At 39.1% G+C, this 24,249-nt stretch overlaps 1 protein-coding gene across 1 annotated transcript; it reads left to right on the forward strand.

The window, feature by feature from the left end:
* Nucleotides 1-19,172: 19,172 nt before the first annotated feature.
* On the forward strand, nucleotides 19,173-21,071 carry LOC130744716 (uncharacterized). Its single transcript, XM_057596875.1, has 2 exons — nucleotides 19,173-20,574; nucleotides 20,674-21,071. The coding sequence occupies exons 1-2, from the start codon at nucleotides 19,173-19,175 to the stop codon at nucleotides 21,069-21,071; spliced, it is 1,800 nt and encodes a 599-aa protein (XP_057452858.1).
* Nucleotides 21,072-24,249: the final 3,178 nt, after the last annotated feature.

Here is a 24,249-nt window from a genome sequence, read left to right on the forward strand (position 1 = left end):
TTCAAACACCACGTTTCCAACGGAATCCCAAACGGGCACTTAGTATAGGTTGTTTTTCAATAGGCCATTTTGACTAAACATCTTTACAGAGCTACTTGTGAAGGTGGGTTTCAGTTTTCTTTAGCTGCAGTTACCGAGTATAAATCTTTCTACAAGTGATTCAACATTCAAAATTAATTGTGGGAGAAAGGTTAGGTGAATAGTTCCTGAATATCAAAATTGATGGTTATGTAAAAAAATAAGCAAATTCAAACATGTTATCGCACGTGCGCATGTGATGTGTAAAAATCTAAAAATGTGTTTGCTTCACAAATGAAGGGAAAACCCAGAGACGGAGTTCCACGAATCAAAATGGCAATAGTCTTTGGTGCTTTATGTAGTGCAATTCACTAATTTTTATTCTTTTGTTTAATAAAAGGATCATTTTATAAAAGTAAAAGGAAAAAAGGATCTCCCCTGGCTAATTTTCCATTCAAACCCAAAAACCACTCACGGATGTGAGAAATAGTAAGAAATGATAGATAATGAGAGAAATGATGAGTAGTGTGATAAGGAAAAAAAAAGAGGTAAGTGTGAGTTTATGAAAATTAAGTATATCATATTAGCGTAAGAAAAAAAGAGAGGTAAGTGTGAGAAAATGAGAGAAATGATAAGTAGTGTCATAAGAAAAACAGAAAGGTAAGTGTCATAATTAGCGTATGGGACAGAGGCGGATTCAGCCCTTGTGCGATGAATCCCATGGAAAAAAAATTGCACTTAACCCTCTATATAATTTTTTTTGAACCCTGAAAATTTTAAATTATGCTAGTAGACAAAGCTTTGCACCTACTTGCACCAAAGACCCACCTATTTGCACTAAAAAAAACTTTGAAAAATTTGAACCCTGACACCGGGTTCTGGATCCGCCACTTGTAGGGAGCTTTTAAGGTTCGACAGCAAAGGAGAGTAGGATAGTGTTCCATCTGGAACTAAGAAATGGTTGGGAATTATGGAAATAACAATCACCGGGTGGTTAAAAGGGGAGTCTCCACTAGGAAATCTTGTTGGAACCTCTAAGGACAACCTGTGTGGTTGATTTAAATTTCCAGTTGACGTCACAGGTTGTCAACAAGCATCGGCTATTAAGAGTCAAAGGGAAGCCCACACACGAGTGGCATGCGTAAAATCACGATATCATGACCTATTTTTTGATCAAGCAATTATTTTCTCATTTTTTGTTTTCAACTACATCCTATTTTGAATTAAATAAAGCTGACAACATTTCAAGGCAGCACTTCCCTATTTGATTTTTTCTTTGCTTGCATATCGAAAAGTCCAAGCGAGTTTGAAATTTAAAAAGTAATCCCCTAAGGAATACGGTATGTTTGTCTTGACATGGACTCGACGGACGTAACCCTTTTCCAGGGATACAATCCTACCTGACGGCGAGCACAAGTAACCCGAAAATGGAAGGGATACAACCTCGATCGTCTCCAATGAAGTTCGAGCCGGAGTAAATAGTACTCCAACCTAGCGGCGAGCACAAGTAACTTGAAAGGGATACAACCTTGATCGTCTCGAAGAAAGACTGGACACAAGTAACCCATGTCAGGGATACAGTGCAACCGAGCGAAGAGCACAAGTAACCTAAAAAGGATACGACCTCGACCATCTCGAAGAAAGATGAGACATAAGTAAATCTTTTTAAGGATACAACCCACTGTTCGGAGAGCCAGGTAATACATAAGAAAGGAATACATTTTCTTCACTGGGAAAAGACCGAGAACAAATATCCATTTTCATGTATACAACCAGCCGAGTGGCAAGCACAAGCAACCTGAAAGGGATACAACTTTGTCCGTCCTGAAGAAAAATCGGATGCATGTAACTCTTTTCAAGGATACAGTACAGTCGAGCAGCGAGCACATGCAAGTAACCCAAAAGGGATACAACCTCGGTCCTCTCGAAGAAAGACAAGACATAAGTAACCTTTTTCAGGGAAGTAATCCATCGGTCGGAGAACCAAGTTATCCTAGAGGAATACAGTCTCTTCGCAGGGAAAGGAATTAACAATTTATGGTTTTTTCTACCGATGAAAGGCTTTCGTCCCTAGTAAAGGGTTTTTTTTTCCGTTCACTGCGGTGCATTACCAACAACCCATATATGTCGGTAATTTACCGATGACTTTTCAGAACCTTCGATAATATTTACCGACAAAATCAATACCCACACCTTTTTTTCCATCATTTTCTGTTGGTAAAAGTGTAAAACTACACTACCGACGACCTTTACAGCTTAACAATGGATATGCTGTTCGTAATTAGCTTTTTTCTTGCAGTGCTTCGAACGAACTTATCATCCTACTACTGCTAATTTGGATGCACAAGTCTAATAGCTAGATTGAAGACAACCCCCATATCCAAACCTCAATCAAAAAAGAAACGGCAACAATATCAAGAAATTTCGCGTGAAGACAGTTGAAGTGTCTACAGGAGTATCATTATTTCTTTAATTAATTATTCATCATGAACTCTATCAAAATAAAATTTTTTTTGTTAACTAATTTCATTAGATAAAATTTAATTTACATGTAAGAAAAATTTTAATTAAATAATGAATAAAATTAATTATATAAGTATTGGTCACGCTAATTCTTAATTAATTTTTAAGATTAAGCTAATTTTACTTGTATAAAAAAGGCTTAATTCCACTTTGGACCCCTGATCTTTTAAAAATGAGCGATCGGGGCCCTCGTGTTTAAATGTAGCGGTCAGCCACCCCAACGTTTCAAAAACGTGCGTTCCAAGCCCTTCTGTTAAGTGGCGTTTGTTTGACCAAACGGAGCCAGTGCCGTGGCTTTTCATTTTCATTTTAACATTATCTTTTTTACTCAAAAATTCCCCCCAATTCACAAACACGATTCCCCCCAATTTTTACCCTAATTTCATCCTAATTTAGCAAGAGAAGAGATTGAGAGGATAAAATTTGTGCGGCTTCAACCCCTCAAGTTCCTGGGTTTCTTCGAGCTTCGAATCCAACGGTGGTCAGCCAAAGATGGTGCGTGTGGCATGAAGAGGGAGAGGTCGTGGACGGCGAGGATCTTCTGTCGCAGGGAATCCAAGGTAAACGCTCCCTGTAGCTCCTGCTGTGGTCCACCAGATCACTCCTCCGAGGTACCTTTATGGCCTTTTCTCTGTCGTTTTCTACATAGAATATGTCGGTGGTGTTAATTTATTGAAGGTCTTTACTGTGGTTGTTGGATTCTAGGTACTTAACTATAAATATTTTTCATGGAGGGAAGTTTGTGACTCACCCTAGGTCTGAATATATTGATAGGGAATGTGTGAAGCTCGAAACATGTGATATTGATACCCTAAACTCAATTGGGTTGAACAATATAGCCAGGGTTCTAGGTTATAGGTAAGTTAAAGTCTAGTACCTTCAACCTGGGTTTGGGCTTCAAAATTCTTTGAGACCCTTTGTAGATAATGCAGATGTGTTGAGGTTCTTGAAAGAGCACAGTGGGAGTGATATTGTCAATTTCTACATTGAGAAACTCACAGATGTTCCAGGATCTTTCGATAACCTGGTAATTGATGATGATATGGTGTAAGATGAGGTTGAGATACTTTCTTGCTCTGTTGCTCAACCTAGTCATCCTGAGCCTGAATCTGAACCAATTTCTCATGCCCCACCTGAACCTGAACCTCAAACTGAACCTGAAACCGAACCTGTGCTAGTTGATGGTGAAAATTCATCAAGTGAAGATGAAGATTACCCTAGTAATTCAGATTGCTGTTCCTTTGTTATGTTGTCTGCATTTTAGCTAAGTTAAGTTTTTGGTCAACATGTCGGACCCGATGTCACAACATCTTGCCTGTGACATCTATCCCTGCAAAACCTGCAATGAGTTGGCTAGGTTTTCTGTGAAGCTTCGTTCTGATTACTTGGTGATCAAGATAGGGTATTTCTGGAAGCTTCTGTGCGCCGTTCAAGGATTATATTATTATGTAATCAAATCGGTTTCAAAGATTTGATTTGAAGATTTGTTGGAGTTTTATTTCTGGAATAGGAAACTTTAAATTGAAGATTCTTCTGCAGATTTGCTTCCTACTAACTCCTTGAGTGTTGTGTGGACCTTTGCTCGTCCAAGCCCATCGAAAACAAGGCCTGGATGACTGCTATATATGAAGAACGAAACCTAGTGTTAGGTAGAGAGCTTCTGTTGATTAAAACTAGGGTTTACTATTGACTGTGTTCACACTTGTTGTTCTCTCAGCTTATTCATGTATTGATTCTTTTGCTGAGAATTGTTTTTTGTTGTTTGATCATGAGATCTGTCTTTATTCGTGTTGTGAGCTATTGAATCACTGTGGCAGTGATTGAGAGGAAGTGAGAGGGGCTCTCATACTTAGGGGGAGGACTAAGTATTAATCACTTGTAGGGATAGGTAGAAAAGGCTGGGAACTGGGGCAGTTTTGTTAAGACCTTTTGTGTACAATTTCTCTTAATAGTGGATTATCTTTCTCTTGGGTGAAAACCCTCCAGACGTAGGTGATTTTGCACCGAACTGGGTTAACAATCCTGTGTGTCTTGTCTCAGTTTATGTTCTTTTTATTGCATATTCAATTAACTGTTTTGTATTATGTTGTACAAGATGTCTTAGACATCTGGTAGAACATCTGTCCGCGTGTGCCAGAATTTCAATTGGCATCAGAGCAGGCACCCTGTTCTGATTGGGTGAGCTCCAGGGATTTACTATTCTGGTATCATGGACAACGACAAGGATGTGGGTTCAATTCACAGGCCACCTATGCTTGATGGGACAAACTATGACTACTGGAAGGCTCGCATGGTTGCATTTCTCAGATCTATTGATGATGGAAAGGTGTACAAGTCCGTGCTCAAAGGGTGGACTCTTCCAGTGCAAACCAAGGAAGGAACCACAACTACTGAACTCAAACCTGAAGTAGATTGGAGCAAGACTGAAGATGAAGAAGCTGCTGCAAACTCTAAGGCTCTAAATACTATTTTCAATGGTGTTGACAAGAACATGTTCAGACTGATTCATACTTGTACTACTGCTAAGGATGCTTGGGAAATTCTCAAGGTTGCGCATGAAGGTACAACCAGAGTTCACTTATCAAGACTACAACTGCTAACTACTCAATTTGAAAATCTCAAGATGAAGGAGGAAGAAACAATCTCTGAGTTTCATATGCGTGTGCGTGATATGGCAAATGCATCTTTTGCACTAGGAGAACCCATGACAGATGAGAAATTGGTCAGAAAAATCCTTAGGTCTTTACCTAAGAAATTTGACATGAAGGTCACTGCTATCGATGAGGCACAAGACATTAGTAGCATCAAAAAGGATGAACTAATTGGTTCATTGCAAACCTTTGAAATGTCAATAAATGATAGGTCTGAGAAAAAGAACAAGAGCATAGCATTTGTGTCAAATCTAGGAAAAGGAAGTCAGAATGGTGGAGGCACAAATGAAAATCTGGAAGAAGCACTAGCCTTGCTTGGGAGAAAATTCAACAAAGTCATGAGAAGATTTGACAGAGATTCTAGACCAAGTGTCACTGACAACAGGTCTGCCACCAGCAAGGACACAGGGATGGCTCCCAAAAACAGAGAAGAAGACAGAGCAAGCAAAGTAAAAGGGGTACAATGTCATGAATGCGAAGGTTTTGGTCATATCAGAACAGAATGTGCAACATACCTCAAAAGGCAAGAAAAAGGAATGGTGACAACATGGTCAGATGATGATTCTGAGGAAGAAAAGGAACATCCAGTAATGGGATTGACAGTAAAATACAGCACTGATAGTGACTCCAGTGATGAAGAAATCTCAGATAAAGAACTTGTTGCTGCATACAAACTCTTGTTGAAAAAATGGCATGAGGCTTGCAACTATGGCAAGAATCTGGACAAAACTGTCACAAAGCTTGAGAACGAAAAACAAGAACTTCTAATTCTAAATGAAAAACTTCAGGAGGAAGCATCTGTCTTGAAATCCAATCTGGAATGTACGGTTAAATCTGTATGCATGTTGAATAATGGAACTGATATGTTTGATCTCATGCTAGAAACAGCAAAACCCTCCAGAGATGTGAAAGGACTGGGATATGTGAGTGACTCTACACCAGATGATGACAAGAAGGTCACTCATTAGTTTGTTCCTGCTGAAAGGAAAACTGAATTTCACATGTCAAACCCGATGTCACAACATGGTGTCAAACATGTGTACTCTCAGATTCCATATGCTTATTCTCAAGCACAGAAAATAAACAAAACCGGATGGAAATGTTACCATTGTGGAAAGTATGGCCACATAAAACCTTATTGCTACAGGCTACATGGGTTTCCAAAATGAAGTTCAGCTACATCCAACTCTAAAGAGTTAAAGAAGAAGAAGTGGAAGCCTAAGATCAACACATCGACCCTAGTTGCATATACCTCTCTGAGAGCTTCTTCAAAAGAGGATTGGTACTTTGATAGTGGGTGTTCCAGGCATATGGCTGGAGTAAAGAATTATCTTGGTGATGTAAAACCACACTCCACCAATTATGTTACTTTTGATGATGGTGCATAAGGAAAAATCAAAGGATCCGGAAAGCTTGTTAGTAGTGGATCTCCAGAGCTGGATGATGTCTTGCTAGTAGAAGGTCTAGCAGCAAATCTGATAAGCATAAGTCAGCTATGTGACTTGGATCTAGATGTTACATTCTGCAAAACTGGATGTCAAGTAACAGATGGAAATGGTGAAGTTGTCATGAGAGGTGCAAGGTCAAAGGATAATTGCTACATGTGGATCTCTCAGTACAAATCTATGTCCTCAAGATGTTTGATAACCAAGGAAGAGGAAGTCAAGCTATGGCACCAAAATCTTGGACATCTAAATCTAACAAGCATGAGGAAGATAATCTCAAAGGAGGCTATCAGAGGTCTACCAACCTTGAAGATAGAAGAAGGAAAAATCTGTGGGGAATGCCAAGTTGGAAAACAAACAAAAGCCTCTCACAAGAAGATGCAGCATGTGGCAACAACCAGAACACTGGAACTTATTCACATGGATCTCATGGGGCCAATGCAAGTAGAAAGTATTGGAGGGAAAATGTATGCTTTTGTCTGTGTTGATGACTTCTCAACCTGGGTGAATTTTATTGCAGAAAAATCAGACACGTTTGATGTGTTCAAAGGACCGTGTCAACAACTCCAGAGAGAGAAGGGTTATGGAATTGTCAAAATCAGAAGTGATCATGGCAAGGAGTTTGAAAATAGCAGATTCTCATACTATTGTGCCAGTGAAGGAATAGGTCACGAGTTCTCAACACCTATTACTCCTCAACAAAATGGAGTGGTGGAAAGGAAGAATAGAACATTGCAAGAATCTGCCAGAGTAATGTTGCATGCCAAGAAACTTCCTTATCACTTCTGTGCTGAAGCAATGAATACAGCTTGTTACATTCACAATCGGGTGACAATTAGGTCTGAAACTACTTCCACCTTGTATGAGTTGTGGAAAGGGAGAAAACCTACTGTAAAATACTTTCATGTTTTTGGAAGTAAATTTTACATACTAGCTGATCGAGAGCAAAGAAGAAAGATGGATCCAAAAAGTGATGAAGGTATTTTTCTAGGATACTCTACAAACAGCAGGGCATATAGAGTCTACAACTCACGCACCAAGACAATGATGGAATCCATAAATGTAGTGGTTGATGATAAATTGGAAGAAACTGAAGTTACACAGGATGTTGAAGAAGATCTTCCACGCAATCCGTTGTCAGACCACATGTCCCTGACATCGCTTCAGACAGTGAAACAGAAGATGAAGATGAAAGCACATCACCACAGAACAAAGGACCCTCTAATCAAAATTCAGAAGATTCATCCAAAGGAAAACATCATAGGAGATCTTTGATGACCCGGGTTTATATGATGTTTTTAGGGTTTTTCCTTGTAGGTTTTGAGTCTTTTTCTTGTGTCTCATGTAGTGTTTCATGCATTCTCATGCATTTTTATCTTTTCTTGAGTCTTTGTTTTGTTTTGGTAATTTTGTAGTTTTATAGGGAGCTTTCTTGCATTTTAAGTTAAGTTTAGGACTTGCATGATTTTCTTTTGTTTTATGAAGGACCTCTTGTGCTAATGAGCTCTTGGAGCTTCTAGAATATTCCTTGACTTGTTGGTTAGGTTTGGAGAGCAGAAACTGAAGGAGAAAGAAGGCCAAGAAGCATGGAATTGATGGAGAACTTAAAGAGGATAGTAAAGAGGAGTTTCAGAAGCCAAAAAGTCCTTTTCAGGCGAGCTTAAGCGCCTAGGCGCTGGGAATGGGCGCCTAGGCGCTGGGAATGGGCGCCTAGGCGCCAATTAGGTCCAGAGGCATGTTTTTCAACATGCAATTGGCGCTCAGGCGCTCTGAATTGGCGCCTGAGCGCCCAGAACAGCCCAGCCTCGTTTATTTTGCCTATAAATAGGATTTTAGTCATTCTCTTTTGTAATTTTGGATAATCTTGGATACTACTTTCATTTTTACATAAACTCAGAGGTAGAGGAGCTTCTAGGAGAGTGTGAGAGGGGTTCCAAGCTTGTAATTCAGGTTCTTAGCCAAGCATGGCTCTTGCCATGCTTGGCTAATCTCTCTTCTTTTGCTTTGGATTTCTTTGTAAGACTTTTTATATTTGAGTTATAATCTTAAGTTCTTTCCCACATGTTCTTCTTCTTCCCTTGAATCCCATTTTCTGAATTTCAATCTAAGCTTGTATGCATGCTTGCTTTTTGCTTTTCTATAATCAGAACGGAAGTTTGTTATAGATTAGGGAACCGATTTGGGATTACCCCTTCTATGCTTGCTACTAGGAATAGAGGAAGGGTTGGGGTTTGATGGCCTGAAATTGCATGATCTAAAACCTCATATAAATGACTAAGTACACAAGGAATTGGGCTTAGCTTTTAGTATGAGAGAATTGCTTATGTGAGGAATCAATAATTGAGCAACTAGGCTATATCATCAAGGAGAGATCCATGAGAACATGTTCATAGAATGATGTGCTTAAATTGACTAGTTGAACAAGAACCCAAAGCATGTTCTTTTCTGAATTGTCTTTTTATTTTCCTTTTTCCTTATTACTACTTCAACATATCTCTTATTCAATAAAACCAACCTTCATACTCAAGGCTCAAGCTGAATTTAGTCACTAGCAATCCCTGTGGTTCGATATTTTAAAACCGGGTGGATTCGTACACTTGCGGATTTACCAACAAGTTTTTGGCGCCGTTGCCGGGGATTGTTTGTGATTTTTGGTTTGAGTTATGAGTTTGAAGTATAGTCTACCTAAGACTATAACTTAGGGCAGAATGGGAGACAACCCATGTTTTTTTTTCTGTTTTACGTTTTATCTTTTGTTTAGTGTTTCAGGAAATAAAAAGGATACAAACTTGGAAGCACTCAACCACTTGGAAGGAGGTTCTTTTCTTACTCTGATTTTAGTCCATGCATTTTTAGCATATTTTTCCTTTATAGATTTTGTTTATCTTTTTGATCATGCATTTTTTTTTATAGAGTCTTTTATACCTTGGTCTTTATTCCTTTACTCAAATGATATGTTCCCAAGTTTTGCTCTCTCACATGATGCTGGTTTTGAAAATGTTTTTAAGTGGATACTTTGTGCTTTCTTTTGGGGAGTGATTGTATGTTTGGGAAAGAGAGGGAGAGACTTCGGTCTTCTAAGTGTTGTCTTGAGGATAGAGTTGATGTGAGTCCACAAGGGTTCATCTTTGACCCTTCACTATATAATTTCCCTGGAGTATCCTGACTCACTTGCACTTCTTGGTTCTGTGTTTCATTTTATGCCTCCTTGAGTGTAGCTTTAGGAGACTTGCATTCTTGAGACTGGTAGGTTTCCTTGGACTTCAGAGCTTGTATTGTATATATTTGTCCCTAGTCGACCCTTTTGAGCCTTATGGAGATTCTATTGTTACCTTGTTTATTTGGCTGGATGATTGGTTGGATTCAAAGGGGAGTTGTGGTTCTTAACTCTTAATGGAGCTAGTTTATAAAAAATGCAATTGTCTCTTGCCCCAAAGAAAAAAATTGAAAAAAGTCAAAAGAATAAAAATGAGCTCCATGGAATGGGTGGAGTTCCAAAAAAAAAAAGAAAAAATTCTGAAACAAAAGGGGGTTGAGAGACTTGTTTGCTAAGTATCAATTGCTTTAAGCTCCGGTTTTCATGAAGGACCACACTCAAAATCTTGTGCAACCTTAGTCTTCCTTAGGGACCACCTACCATGTGCTTTACCTAGCCAACATTACAACCCGTTTGAAGTCTCAATGAATAATGCATTGTCAACTTTAGTTGCTCTTGAGGGAATGATTCTCAGAACCTATGAACTTGCTTTTGTGCTCAGTGCACTAAGCAATTGTCTCATGCTAGGATGTTAGCTCTAAATGCTTCTCATAGTGGACTCTAATTCTACTTTATCTAAGAGTAGCATGAAGTTGATTGTTGAATCTTTCTCTTGGAACTAACTGCATTTACTTGATCCCCCGGTTTTCTAAAAATGTATCCCTCTTTGGCATGTGTGTTGGGAGCAATTCTTTGTGCTTGAGGGCAAGCTAATCTTAGTGACGCTCGAGGGCGAGCTGTCGTTGAGTATAGTGGTGTGATGACCCGGGTTTATATGATGTTTTTAGGGTTTTTCCTTGTAGGTTTTGAGTCTTTTTCTTGTGTCTCATGTAGTGTTTCATGCATTCTCATGCATTTTTATCTTTTCTTGAGTCTTTGTTTTGTTTTGGTAATTTTGTAGTTTTATAGGGAGCTTTCTTGCATTTTAAGTTAAGTTTAGGACTTGCATGATTTTCTTTTGTTTTATGAAGGACCTCTTGTGCTAATGAGCTCTTGGAGCTTCTAGAATATTCCTTGACTTGTTGGTTAGGTTTGGAGAGCAGAAACTGAAGGAGAAAGAAGGCCAAGAAGCATGAAATTGATGGAGAACTTAAAGAGGATAGTAAAGAGGAGTTTCAGAAGCCAAAAAGTCCTTTTCAGGCGAGCTTAAGCGCCAAGGCGCTGGGAATGGGCGCCTAGGCGCCAATTAGGTCCAGAGGCATGTTTTTCAACATGCAATTGGCGCTCAGGCGCTCTGAATTGGCGCCTGAGCGCCCAGAACAGCCCAGCCTCGTTTATTTTGCCTATAAATAGGATTTTAGTCATTCTCTTTTGTAATTTTGGATAATCTTGGATACTACTTTCATTTTTACATAAATTCAGAGGTAGAGGAGCTTCTAGGAGAGTGTGAGAGGGGTTCCAAGCTTGTAATTCAGGTTCTTAGCCTTGCCATGCTTGGCTAATCTCTCTTCTTTTGCTTTGGATTTCTTTGTAAGACTTTTTATATTTGAGTTATAATCTTAAGTTCTTTCCCACATGTTCTTCTTCTTCCCTTGAATCCCATTTTCTGAATTTCAATCTAAGCTTGTATGCATGCTTGCTTTTTTCTTTTCTATAATCAGAACGGAAGTTTATTATAGATTAGGGAACCGATTTGGGATTACCCCTTCTATGCTTGCTACTAGGAATAGAGGAAGGGTTGGGGTTTGATGGCCTGAAATTGCATGATCTAAAACCTCATATAAATGACTAAGTACACAAGGAATTGGGCTTAGCTTTTAGTATGAGAGAATTGCTTATATGAGGAATCAATAATTGAGCAACTAGGCTATATCATCAAGGAGAGATCCATGAGAACATGTTCATAGAATGATGTGCTTAAATTGACTAGTTGAACAAGAACCCAAAGCATGTTCTTTTCTGAATTGTCTTTTTATTTTCCTTTTTCCTTATTACTACTTCAACATATCTCTTATTCAATAAAACCAACCTTCATACTCAAGGCTCAAGCTGAATTTAGTCACTCACAATCCCTGTGGTTCGATATTTTAAAACCGGGTGGATTCGTACACTTGCGGATTTACCAACAAGTTTTTGGCGCCGTTGCCGGGGATTGTTTGTGATTTTTGGTTTGAGTTATGAGTTTGAAGTATAGTCTACCTAAGACTATAACTTAGGGCTGAATGGGAGACAACCCATGTTTTTTTTCTGTTTTACGTTTTATCTTTTGTTTAGTGTTTCAGGAAATAAAAAGGATACAAACTTGGAAGCACTCAACCACTTGGAAGGAGGTTCTTTTCTTACTCTGATTTTAGTCCATGCATTTTTAGCATATTTTTCCTTTATAGATTTTGTTTATCTTTTTGATCATGCATTTTTTTTTATAGAGTCTTTTATACCTTGGTCTTTATTCCTTTACTCAAATGATATGTTCCCAAGTTTTGCTCTCTCACATGATGCTGGTTTTGAAAATGTTTTTAAGTGGATACTTTGTGCTTTCTTTTGGGGAGTGATTGTATGTTTGGGAAAGAGAGGGAGAGACTTCGGTCTTCTAAGTGTTGTCTTGAGGATAGAGTTGATGTGAGTCCACAAGGGTTCATCTTTGACCCTTCACTATATAATTTCCCTGGAGTATCCTGACTCACTTGCACTTCTTGGTTCTGTGTTTCATTTTATGCCTCCTTGAGTGTAGCTTTAGGAGACTTGCATTATTGAGACTGGTAGGTTTTCTTGGACTTCAGAGCTTGTATTGTATATATTTGTCCCTAGTCGACCCTTTTGAGCCTTATGGAGATTCTATTGTTACCTTGTTTATTTGGCTGGATGATTGGTTGGATTCAAAGGGGAGTTGTGGTTCTTAACTCTTAATGGAGCTAGTTTATAAAAAATGCAATTGTCTCTTGCCCCAAAGAAAAAAATTGAAAAAAGTCAAAAGAAAAAAAATGAGCTCCATGGAATGGGTGGAGTTCCAAAAAAAAAAAGAAAAAATTCTGAAACAAAAGGGGGTTGAGAGACTTGTTTGCTAAGTATCAATTGCTTTAAGCTCCGGTTTTCATGAAGGACCACACTCAAAATCTTGTGCAACCTTAGTCTTCCTTAGGGACCACCTACCATGTGCTTTACCTAGCCAACATTACAACCCGTTTGAAGTCTCAATGAATAATGCATTGTCAACTTTAGTTGCTCTTGAGGGAATGATTCTCAGAACCTATGAACTTGCTTTTGTGCTCAGTGCACTAAGCAATTGTCTCATGCTAGGATGTTAGCTCTAAATGCTTCTCATAGTGGACTCTAATTCTACTTTATCTAAGAGTAGCATGAAGTTGATTGTTGAATCTTTCTCTTGGAACTAACTGCATTTACTTGATCCCCCGGTTTTCTAAAAATGTATCCCTCTTTGGCATGTGTGTTGGGAGAAATTCTTTGTGCTTGAGGGCAAGCTAATCTTAGTGACGCTCGAGGGCGAGCTGTCGTTGAGTATAGTGGTGTGATGACCCGGGTTTATATGATGTTTTTAGGGTTTTTCCTTGTAGGTTTTGAGTCTTTTTCTTGTGTCTCATGTAGTGTTTCATGCATTCTCATGCATTTTTATCTTTTCTTGAGTCTTTGTTTTGTTTTGGTAATTTTGTAGTTTTATAGGGAGTTTTCTTGCATTTTAAGTTAAGTTTAGGACTTGCATGATTTTCTTTTGTTTTATGAAGGACCTCTTGTGCTAATGAGCTCTTGGAGCTTCTAGAATATTCCTTGACTTGTTGGTTAGGTTTGGAGAGCAGAAACTGAAGGAGAAAGAAGGCCAAGAAGCATGAAATTGATGGAGAACTTAAAGAGGATAGTAAAGAGGAGTTTCAGAAGCCAAAAAGTCCTTTTCAGGCGAGCTTAAGCGCCTAGGCGCTGGGAATGGGCGCCTAGGCGCCAATTAGGTCCAGAGGCATGTTTTTCAACATGCAGTTGGCGCTCAGGCGCTCCGAATTGGCGCCTGAGCGCCCAGAACAGCCCAACCTCGTTTATTTTGCCTATAAATAGGATTTTAGACATTCTCTTTTGTAATTTTGGATAATCTTGGATACTACTTTCATTTTTACATAAACTCAGAGGTAGAGGAGCTTCTAGGAGAGTGTGAGAGGGGTTCCAAGCTTGTAATTCAGGTTCTTAGCCAAGCATGGCTCTTGCCATGCTTGGCTAATCTATCTTCTTTTGCTTTGGATTTCTTTGTAAGACTTTTTATATTTGAGTTATAATCTTAAGTTCTTTCCCACATGTTCTTCTTCTTCCCTTGAATCCCATTTTCTGAATTTCAATCTAAGCTTGTATGCATGCTTGCTTTTTTCTTTTCTATAATCAGAACGGAAGTTTGTTATAGATTAGGGAACCGATTTGGGATTACCCCCTCTATGCTTGCTACTAGGAATAGAGGAAGGGTTGGGGTTTGATGGCCTGAAATTGCATGATCTAAAACCTCATATAAATGACTAAGTACACAAGGAATTGGGCTTAGCTTTTAGTATGAGAGAATTGCTTATATGAGGAATCAATAATTGAGCAACTAGGCTATATCATCAAGGAGAGATCCATGAGAACATGTTCATAGAATGATGTGCTTAAATTGACTAGTTGAACAAGAACCCAAAGCATGTTCTTTTCTGAATTGTCTTTTTATTTTCCTTTTTCCTTATTACTACTTCAACATATCTCTTATTCAATAAAACCAACCTTCATACTCAAGGATCAAGCTGAATTTAGTCACTCACAATCCCTGTGGTTCGATATTTTAAAACCGGGTGGATTCGTACACTTGCGGATTCACCAACAAGTTTTTTGCGCCGTTGTCGGGGATTGTTTGTGATTTTTGGTTTGAGTTATGAGTTTGAAGTATAGTCTACCTAAGACTATAACTTAGGGCTGAATGGGAGACAACCCATGTTTTTTTTCTGTTTTACGTTTTATCTTTTGTTTAGTGTTTCAGGAAATAAAAAGGATACAAACTTGGAAGCACTCAACCACTTGGAAGGAGGTTCTTTTCTTACTCTGATTTTAGTCCATGCATTTTTAGCATATTTTTCCTTTATAGATTTTGTTTATCTTTTTGATCATGCATTTTTTTTTATAGAGTCTTTTATACCTTGGTCTTTATTCCTTTACTCAAATGATATGTTCCCAAGTTTTGCTCTCTCACATGATGCTGGTTTTGAAAATGTTTTTAAGTGGATACTTTGTGCTTTCTTTTGGGGAGTGATTGTATGTTTGGGAAAGAGAGGGAGAGACTTCGGTCTTCAAAGTGTTGTCTTGAGGATATAGTTGATGTGAGTCCACAAGGGTTCATCTTTGACCCTTCACTATATAATTTCCCTGGAGTATCCTGACTCACTTGCACTTCTTGGTTCTGTGTTTCATTTTATGCCTCCTTGAGTGTAGCTTTAGGAGACTTGCATTCTTGAGACTGGTAGGTTTTCTTGGACTTCAGAGCTTGTATTGTATATATTTGTCCCTAGTCGACCCTTTTGAGCCTTATGGAGATTCTATTGTTACCATGTTTATTTGGCTGGATGATTGGTTGGATTCAAAGGGGAGTTGTGGTTCTTAACTCTTAATGGAGCTAGTTTATAAAAAATGCAATTGTCTCTTGCCCCAAAGAAAAAAATTGAAAAAAGTCAAAAGAAAAAAAATGAGCTCCATGGAATGGGTGGAGTTCCAAAAAAAAAAAGAAAAAATTATGAAACAAAAGGGGGTTGAGAGACTTGTTTGCTAAGTATCAATTGCTTTAAGCTCCGGTTTTCATGAAGGACCACACTCAAAATCTTGTGCAACCTTAGTCTTCCTTAGGGACCACCTACCATGTGCTTTACCTAGCCAACATTACAACCCGTTTGAAGTCTCAATGAATAATGCATTGTCAACTTTAGTTGCTCTTGAGGGAATGATTCTCAGAACCTATGAACTTGCTTTTGTGCTCAGTGCACTAAGCAATTGTCTCATGCTAGGATGTTAGCTCTAAATGCTTCTCATAGTGGACTCTAATTCTACTTTATCTAAGAGTAGCATGAAGTTGATTGTTGAATCTTTCTCTTGGAACTAACTGCATTTACTTGATCCCCCGGTTTTCTAAAAATGTATCCCTCTTTGGCATGTGTGTTGGGAGCAATTCTTTGTGCTTGAGGGCAAGCTAATCTTAGTGACGCTCGAGGGCGAGCTGTCGTTGAGTATAGTGGTGTGATGACCCGGGTTTATATGATGTTTTTAGGGTTTTTCCTTGTAGGTTTTGAGTCTTTTTCTTGTGTCTCATGTAGTGTTTCATGCATTCTCATGCATTTTTATCTTTTCTTGAGTCTTTGTTTTGTTTTGGTAATTTTGTAGTTTTATAGGGAGCTTTCTTGCATTTTAAGTTAAGTTTAGGACTTGCATGATTTTCTTTTGTTTTATGAAGGACCTCTTGTGCTAATGAGCTCTTGGAGCTTCTAGAATATTCCTTGACTTGTTGGTTAGGTTTGGAGAGCAGAAACTGAAGGAGAAAGAAGGCCAAGAAGCATGAAATTGATGGAGAACTTAAAGAGGATAGTAAAGAGGAGTTTCAGAAGCCAAAAAGTCCTTTTCAGGCGAGCTTAAGCGCCTAGGCGCTGGGAATGGGCGCCTAGGCGCCAATTAGGTCCAGAGGCATGTTTTTCAACCTGCAATTGGCGCTCAGGCGCTCTGAATTGGCGCCTGAGCGCCCAGAACAGCCCAGCCTCGTTTATTTTGCCTATAAATAGGATTTTAGTCATTCTCTTTTGTAATTTTGGATAATCTTGGATACTACTTTCATTTTTACATAAACTCAGAGGTAGAGGAGCTTCTAGGAGAGTGTGAGAGGGGTTCCAAGCTTGTAATTCAGGTTCTTAGCCAAGCATGGCTCTTGCCATGCTTGGCTAATCTCTCTTCTTTTGCTTTGGATTTCTTTGTAAGACTTTTTATATTTGAGTTATAATCTTAAGTTCTTTCCCACATGTTCTTCTTCTTCCCTTGAATCTCATTTTCTGAATTTCAATCTAAGCTTGTATGCATGCTTGCTTTTTTCTTTTCTATAATCAGAACGGAAGTTTGTTATAGATTAGGGAACCGATTTGGGATTACCCCTTCTATGCTTGCTACTAGGAATAGAGGAAGGGTTGGGGTTTGATGGCCTGAAATTGCATGATCTAAAACCTCATATAAATGACTAAGTACACAAGGAATTGGGCTTAGCTTTTAGTATGAGAGAATTGCTTATATGAGGAATCAATAATTGAGCAACTAGGCTATATCATCAAGGAGAGATCCATGAGAACATGTTCATAGAATGATGTGCTTAAATTGACTAGTTGAACAAGAACCCAAAGCATGTTCTTTTCTGAATTGTCTTTTTATTTTCCTTTTTCCTTATTACTACTTCAACATATCTCTTATTCAATAAAACCAACCTTCATACTCAAGGCTCAAGCTGAATTTAGTCACTCACAATCCCTGTGGTTCGATATTTTAAAACCGGGTGGATTCGTACACTTGCGGATTTACCAACAATCTTAACACAGGAGTAGCTACAAGGTCCAGAGAAATCATTGCATATGGTTGTTTCATCTCAAAAATTGAACCCAAGAACGTCAAGGAAGTCCTCACAGATGAATACTGGATAAATGCTATGCAGGAAGAGTTGGCTCAGTTTAAAAGAAATGATGTGTGAAATCTTGTGCCTAGACCAGATGGTGTAAATGTCATAGGTACCAAGTGGATTTTCAGAAACAAGTCAGATGAAAGTGGCAATGTCACCAGAAATAAGGCCAGGCTTGTAGCTCAAGGGTATACTCAGATTGAAGGAGTGGACTTTGATGAAACTTTTGCACATGTGGCTAGATTAGAATCCATCAGACTTTTGCTTGGAGTGGCATGTCTTATGAAGTTCCGATTGTTTCAAATGGATGTTAAAAGTGCTTTCTTGAATGGTTATTTGAATGAAGAAGTCTATGTTGAACAGCCAAAAGGGTTCACTGACTCAACTTATCCAGAACATGTGTACAAGTTGAGAAAGGCACTATATGGATTAAAACAGGCACCAAGAGCTTGGTATGAAAGACTTACTGAATTCCTAACTAGCAATGGTTACAACAAAGGTGGAATTGATAAGACTTTATTTGTAAAGAGTGTCATAGGAAAATTGATGATTGCGCAGATATATGTTGATGACATTGTCCTTGGCGGCATGTCAGACCAGATGGTAGAACATTTTGTCAAACAAATGAAATCTGAGTTTGAGATGAGCATGGTAGGGGAACTAAACTACTTTCTGGGCTTGCAAGTGAAGCAGATGAAGGACTCTATGTTCATTTCTCAGAGTAAGTATGCTAAGGAATTGGTTAAAAAATTTGGTATGGAAAATCAACACACAAGAGAACTCCTGCAGCAACTCATGTCAAACTGACTAAGGATGAGAATGGAATAGATGTTGATCAAAGCTTATACAGAAGCATGATTGGAAGTTTGCTGTATCTCACTGCTAGCAGACCTGACATTACCTTCTCAGTTGGAGTTTGTGCTAGGTATCAAGCTGCCCCTAAGGAAAGTCATCTTTTACAAGTCAAGAGGATCATCAAGTACATCGGTGGAACTATTGACTATGGTATTTTTTATGCTCACAACACTGATCCTAAGTTGATAGGCTATTGTGATGCAGATTGGGCAGGAAATGCAGATGACAGAAAAACCACCTCAGGGGGTTGTTTCTTCTTGGGAAATAATCTCATCTCTTGGTTCAGCAAAAAGCAAAACTGTGTTTCCTTATCCACAGCTGAGGCAGAGTACATTGCTGCTGGGAGTGGTTGCACCCAATTGATGTGGATGAAAGAAATGTTGAAGGAATATGATGTCAAACAAGATGTCATGACATTGTTCTGTGACAACCTGAGTGCTATCAACATTTCCAAAAATCCAATCCAGCATAGTAGAACCAAACACATTGATATCCATCATCATTTCATTAGAGAATTAGTGGAAGAAAAGATTATCACTCTTGAACATGTGGAAACTGATTTGCAGTTAGCAGACATTTTTACAAAAGCATTGGATGCGGCAAAATTTGAGAAATTACGAGGAAAGTTAGGGATTTGTGTCCTAACTGACTTGTAGCAGTTAATGACACTTGTCACGGGCAACAACTATATTGCTCATTATATAACTGCCCATGATCGCGTATTGGGATTCATCAATCCTTTTCAGTATTTTATCCAAAAGTGTGACTGTTTTCTCTCTCTAGCCTTCAACGGTTATTTTTCAGTTTTCTCTGCAGTTCACTTCACAATGACTCATGATTCTGGGAAAAAGAAGAAGGGAGGCTCCAAGATCATCACCCCAGAACACAATGTGAAGATTGTGAGTGCCACTGCATCGTTGTCAAATCCCTCTGGGGTTGCCCATAAAGCTGCAAGTGATATCCATGCTCCAACTGGATCAGCCAAACCAAGAAGAAGAAGCCTTCGTATCAAGCATGTAGCTCCTAAGAGAGGACCCAGTAAGAATTTGGGTATACAAAATATTTCTGATGATGAGGATGATCAAAATCCAAATCTTCCAGATGCTGTGAATCAAGAAGCGAATGAGGCTCTTGAGAAGCTTGCAAATGTAGCTACTGCTGCGCATGTTGAACCAGATGTTGAACTGAAACAACAATCTCCCCCTGGTTCTATTGTCAAGTCTCATGCTTCTAGTCAAACGGAGCATGATGAGGATGAAACCTCTGCACATGAAGTTTCTTTCTCTGAGGAGGTTCCTGTTCGGAAAACCCCCACTTCATCCACCAAAAAGGGTAAAGAAAAGAAGGTGATTGCATTTGATGAAGACTCTGATGGAGAATTGCTCATCAAAAAGGTCCCTGTTCCTGTTAGTGGTGTCAAGAAGAAGGATGCAAACATAACGACGCAGAAGAACGTAGGATCTGCTGCTAAATCTTCAAAGATTTCCAGAGGTTCTCATATTCCAAAATCTGGGAAGGAGACAAAGAAATACAAGAAGTCAGAATCTTCTACTGGAAAGAAAAGAAGACATGTGTCTGATCCTGACTCCGAGGATGATGTCGAGCCAGATGTCCCAGACATCTCCACCACTGCCAGAAAACAGATGAAAGGTAAGAAAATTCCTCAACATGTTCCTGATGCTCCTATGGACAATGTGTCCTTTCATTTTCCATACTCTGCTCAGAGATGGAAATATGTGGTTCAAAGGCGGCTTTCTATTGAAAGGGAACTACATGAAGATGCCTTGGAACTCCAGGAAATCATAGAGGTTGTTTCTGCTGCTGGTTTGATGAAGACTGTCAAGGATCTTGGCATATGTTTTGACAAGCTTGTTAGGGAGTTCATTGTGAACATCCCTGCTGATTGTGATGATGCTTCCAGTGCTGAGTACAGGAAGGTGTTTGTGAGGGGGAGGTGCATCAACTTCTCTCCTGAAGTGATCAATGAATTTTTGGGCAAAAGCTCTGTTGTTGTGGCTCAGGGGGAGCCTAATTGGAATAGGGTTGCTACAATCCTTACTAGGAAGTTGGTCAGGAAGTGGCCAAAGAAGGGATTGCTTCCATCTGGGAAGCTTACTACCAAATATGCTGTTCTCTACAAGATTGGTACTGCAAATTGGATGGCCACCAATCACATGTCTGGTGTGACTCCACCTTTGGCCAAAATGCTCTATTTGGTTGGAACTGGAGGTGAATTTGATTTTGGAAAGCTAGTTTTTTAGTAGACTCTCAAGCATGCTTGATCATATGCTGTGAAGTTGCCTATTCTGTTTCCTTGTCTTCTCTCAGAGATCATTGCACATCAACAACCTAATATTGTGAGGGCTGATGAATCTCAAGGTAAGAAGCCCCTGCCTCTCAAGTTTGATTACCGGTTTTTTGCTGGGACACATGTTCCAGACATTTTGCTCTCTGCCGCAAAGGAAACTGCTAGTGCCAGTGGCACTAAGGCAGTTGGTTCTAGCAAGGAAGACATCTTGGCTGAGTTGAAGGCGATCTCCAAGTCTCTTGGTGACATTATTCAGGCTTGCAAGGTCAGAAAACTCAATGTTGATCAACTCATCAAGGCTATGTCAGATGTTGCAACTGCTGCTGCTGAGGAAGAAAGTGAAGAAGAGGAAGCTGAAGTTGTTGCTGGTGAAGAAGTTGTTTCTGAGAGTTCTGCAACTCAGAGCACATCTCTTTGATTTTTTTTCCTTTGGATGTATTTGAGCCCTGTGTGGCTATGTGTGCTTCTTGTTTGCTCCTGGTCTGTATAATTCTTGAATATGGTGCTGCTGACTTATGTGGATAGCTCTGGTAAGCACTTAGATGCTATTCTGTTATGACTACCAAATTATGCTAATAAGGGGGAGTAATTAGTATTTGGTTATCTCTGGTATTTGGTAGCTGGTTCTTTATGGCTTTCTGCTATTGTGGTTTGGTAGCTTCTTGCTACTATGCAGTTGTGTGTTCTATACAAACAACATCTTGTTGTTTGTGATAGCTGATTGTGTGCTGCTGTGCTAAACTCTGATATGGTATTCTGCTGCACTGAGAATGGTTCTAAGATGAAAATGTGCATAGCTAATGCTACTAGCTATGTTGATGTGTAAGCTACCTTGTTTGTTGGATGCTCTTCTATGTTGATTTAAGTGTTTTCAAGTTCCAAGCTACTGAAGAGTTCTTTATGGTAGTGGATTGTATTAGCTAAAATTTGACAAAGGGGGAGATTGTTGTTCCTTTGTTATGTTGTCTACATTTTAGCTAAGTTAAGTTTTTGGTCAACATGTCGGACCCGATGTCACAACATCTTGCCTGTGACATATGTCCTTGCAAAACCTGCAATGAGTTGGCTAGGTTTTCTGTGAAGCTTCGTTCTGATTACTTGGTGATCAAGATAGGGTATTTATGGAAGCTTCTGTGCGCCGTTCAAGGATTATATTATTATGTAATCAAATCGGTTTCAAAGATTTGATTTGAAGATTTGTTGGAGTTTTATTTCTGGAATAGGAAACTTTATATTGAAGATTCTTCTGCAGATTTGTTTCCTACTAACTCCTTGAGTGTTGTGTGGACCTTTGGTCGTCCAAGTCCATCGAAGACAAGGCCTGGATGACTGCTATATATGAAGAACGAAACCTAGTGTTAGGTAGAGAGCTTTTGTTGAGTAAAACTAGGGTTTACTCTTGACTGTGTTCACACTTGTTGTTCTCTCAGCTTATTCATGTATTGATTCTTTTGCTGAGAGTTGTTTTTTGTTGTTTGATCATGAGATCTGTCTTTGCTCGTGTTGTGAGCTATTGAATCACTGTGGCAGTGATTGAGAGAAAGTGAGAGGGGCTCTCATACTTAGGGGGAGGACTAAGTATTAATCACTTGTAGAGATAGGTAGAAAAGGCTGGGAACTGGGGCAGTTTTGTTAAGACCTTTTGTGTACAATTTCTCTCAATAGTGGATTATCTTTCTCTTGGGTGAAAACCCTCCAGACGTAGGTGATTTTGCACCGAACTAGGTTAACAATCCTGTGTGTCTTGTCTCAGTTTATGTTCTTTTTATTGCATATTCAATTAACTGTTTTGTATTATGTTGTACAAGATGTCTTAGACATCAAGTAGAACATCTGTCCGCGTGTGCCAGAATTTCACAGATGATGAGGATGACAGTGAAGTTAGCCTTGATGACAGTGATTATGAAGAAGGCTATGACTGGAGTCAAGTTCTTCCTGTAAATTACAAGGCTCCTCCTGCTGTTTGCCCAAGCACAATTGTTCCTTGTTTTGATGATTTTGAAGATGAGAATGAGAGTTCCGAAGACCTAGAAAGTCCATATGACAGTGATGAAGACTGTGAGAAGCTAAGGAGGAGAAAATTTCCAAAATTCAAGGTGGGAGATGAAGGTTCTGTGATCAAATTTGAGGTGGGCCAGGTATTTACTGATCCAAATATGTTTAGAAATGCCCTGCAAAATAAGAAGGATATTGTGTTTGTAAAAAATGAACCTAAGAGGATTGTAATCAAATGTCAGGAAGAGTGTCCATTTTATTTGAGGGCTTCCAAGTATGAATAGAATAGTTTTTGGCAAATTTTCACATTTAAGGATGAGCACACATGCTACTTGAGTAATAAAAACAGACAAGCAAGGCCTTCCTTTGTTGCTAAGAAATTTGTTCCCATTCTAAGGCATACCCCTCACATGAGATTATAAGCATTGGGGGAGGAAGCTAGAAATAAGTGGGGTGTGAGACTGAGTAGGTTTCAGTTATTTAGAGCTAGAGTCAAGGCTCTGAAGATGAATGAAGGGGCAACCTTAGAGCAATACAAGCATCTCAGAAGTTATGGTGAAGAATTGAGAAGAAGCAATCCAGGGAGCACAGTGGTGATCAAAAGCATGGCAGAGGATGGTGTAGCTGTATTTGAGAGGATATATGTATGTCTAGCTGCATGTAAAATAGCTTTTGCCACCACATGTAGACCTCTAATTGGTTTAGATGGTTGTTTTCTCAAAGGTGTTTATGGTGGGCAACTCTTAACTGCAGTTGGAAATGATGGTAACAATCAGATGTATCCTATAGCTTATGCAGTTGTGGAGGCAGAGACAAAAGACTCTTGGGACTGGTTTCTGGAATTGTTACTGTTTCACTTAAAGAGTATTCAGAGCAAGAGATGGTGCTTCATATTTGATTAATAGAAGGTGCTTATTTTTCCATATTTGCATTTTATTAGCCCTACTATTATTGTTAGTGTTAAGCCTTACTGTTATTGTTATTCCTTACTGTTATTGTTAAGCCTTACTGTTTCTGGATTGCTCTAGATTGATTGTTATTGAAGGGACTTGTTCTTACACTGGCAGCAATGGATGAGAATGTTGATCACAGATTCTGTGTTAAACATCTGTATGCAAACTTTAGGAAGAAATACCCTGGGGATGAAATGAAAGGAGCACTGTGGAATGCTGCAAGGGCATGTACTGTCAGATGATGGGAAAGGCCATACTCAAAATCAAAGAATTGAATGAGGATGCTTGGAATGACCTGAAGCAGGTCCCTATGAAACAATGTAGCAGAGCTGGCTATAGCACATACCCTGTATGTGATTTGCAGGTTAATACATGTGCGAAGCCTTCAACAGAGCAATCCTATAGTATAGGGATAAACCTATAATCAACCTACTTGAAGGATTGAAGTTCTATCTCATAAATAGGATTGTGAAGCAAAGGGATGTCGTTCTTAGGTACCAGGGAGAGCTATGTCTAGTCATTCAGAAGAAGTTAGAGGTGTTTAAAAGAGACTCTGCTGCCTGGATTCCAGTGAATGTTGGTGATGCAAACAATGCTCTGTTTGAGGTGACTAATGACACATGGAAGTATGCTGGCTGCAAAGACTTG

This window comes from Lotus japonicus, chromosome 3 (genome assembly GCF_012489685.1).
Source record: "Lotus japonicus ecotype B-129 chromosome 3, LjGifu_v1.2".
NCBI classification, from domain to species: domain Eukaryota; kingdom Viridiplantae; phylum Streptophyta; class Magnoliopsida; order Fabales; family Fabaceae; genus Lotus; species Lotus japonicus.

What these genes read in the sequence shown, in the direction of transcription:
- LOC130744716 (XM_057596875.1), top strand. Translation starts at nt 19,173, where the DNA reads ATGACTCATGATTCTGGGAAAAAGAAGAAGGGAGGCTCCAAGATCATC. An exon ending in CTATTTGGTTGGAACTGGAG is followed by an intron (nt 20,575 to 20,673) that starts GTGAATTTGATT and finishes GTCTTCTCTCAG; the next exon opens with AGATCATTGCACATCAACAA.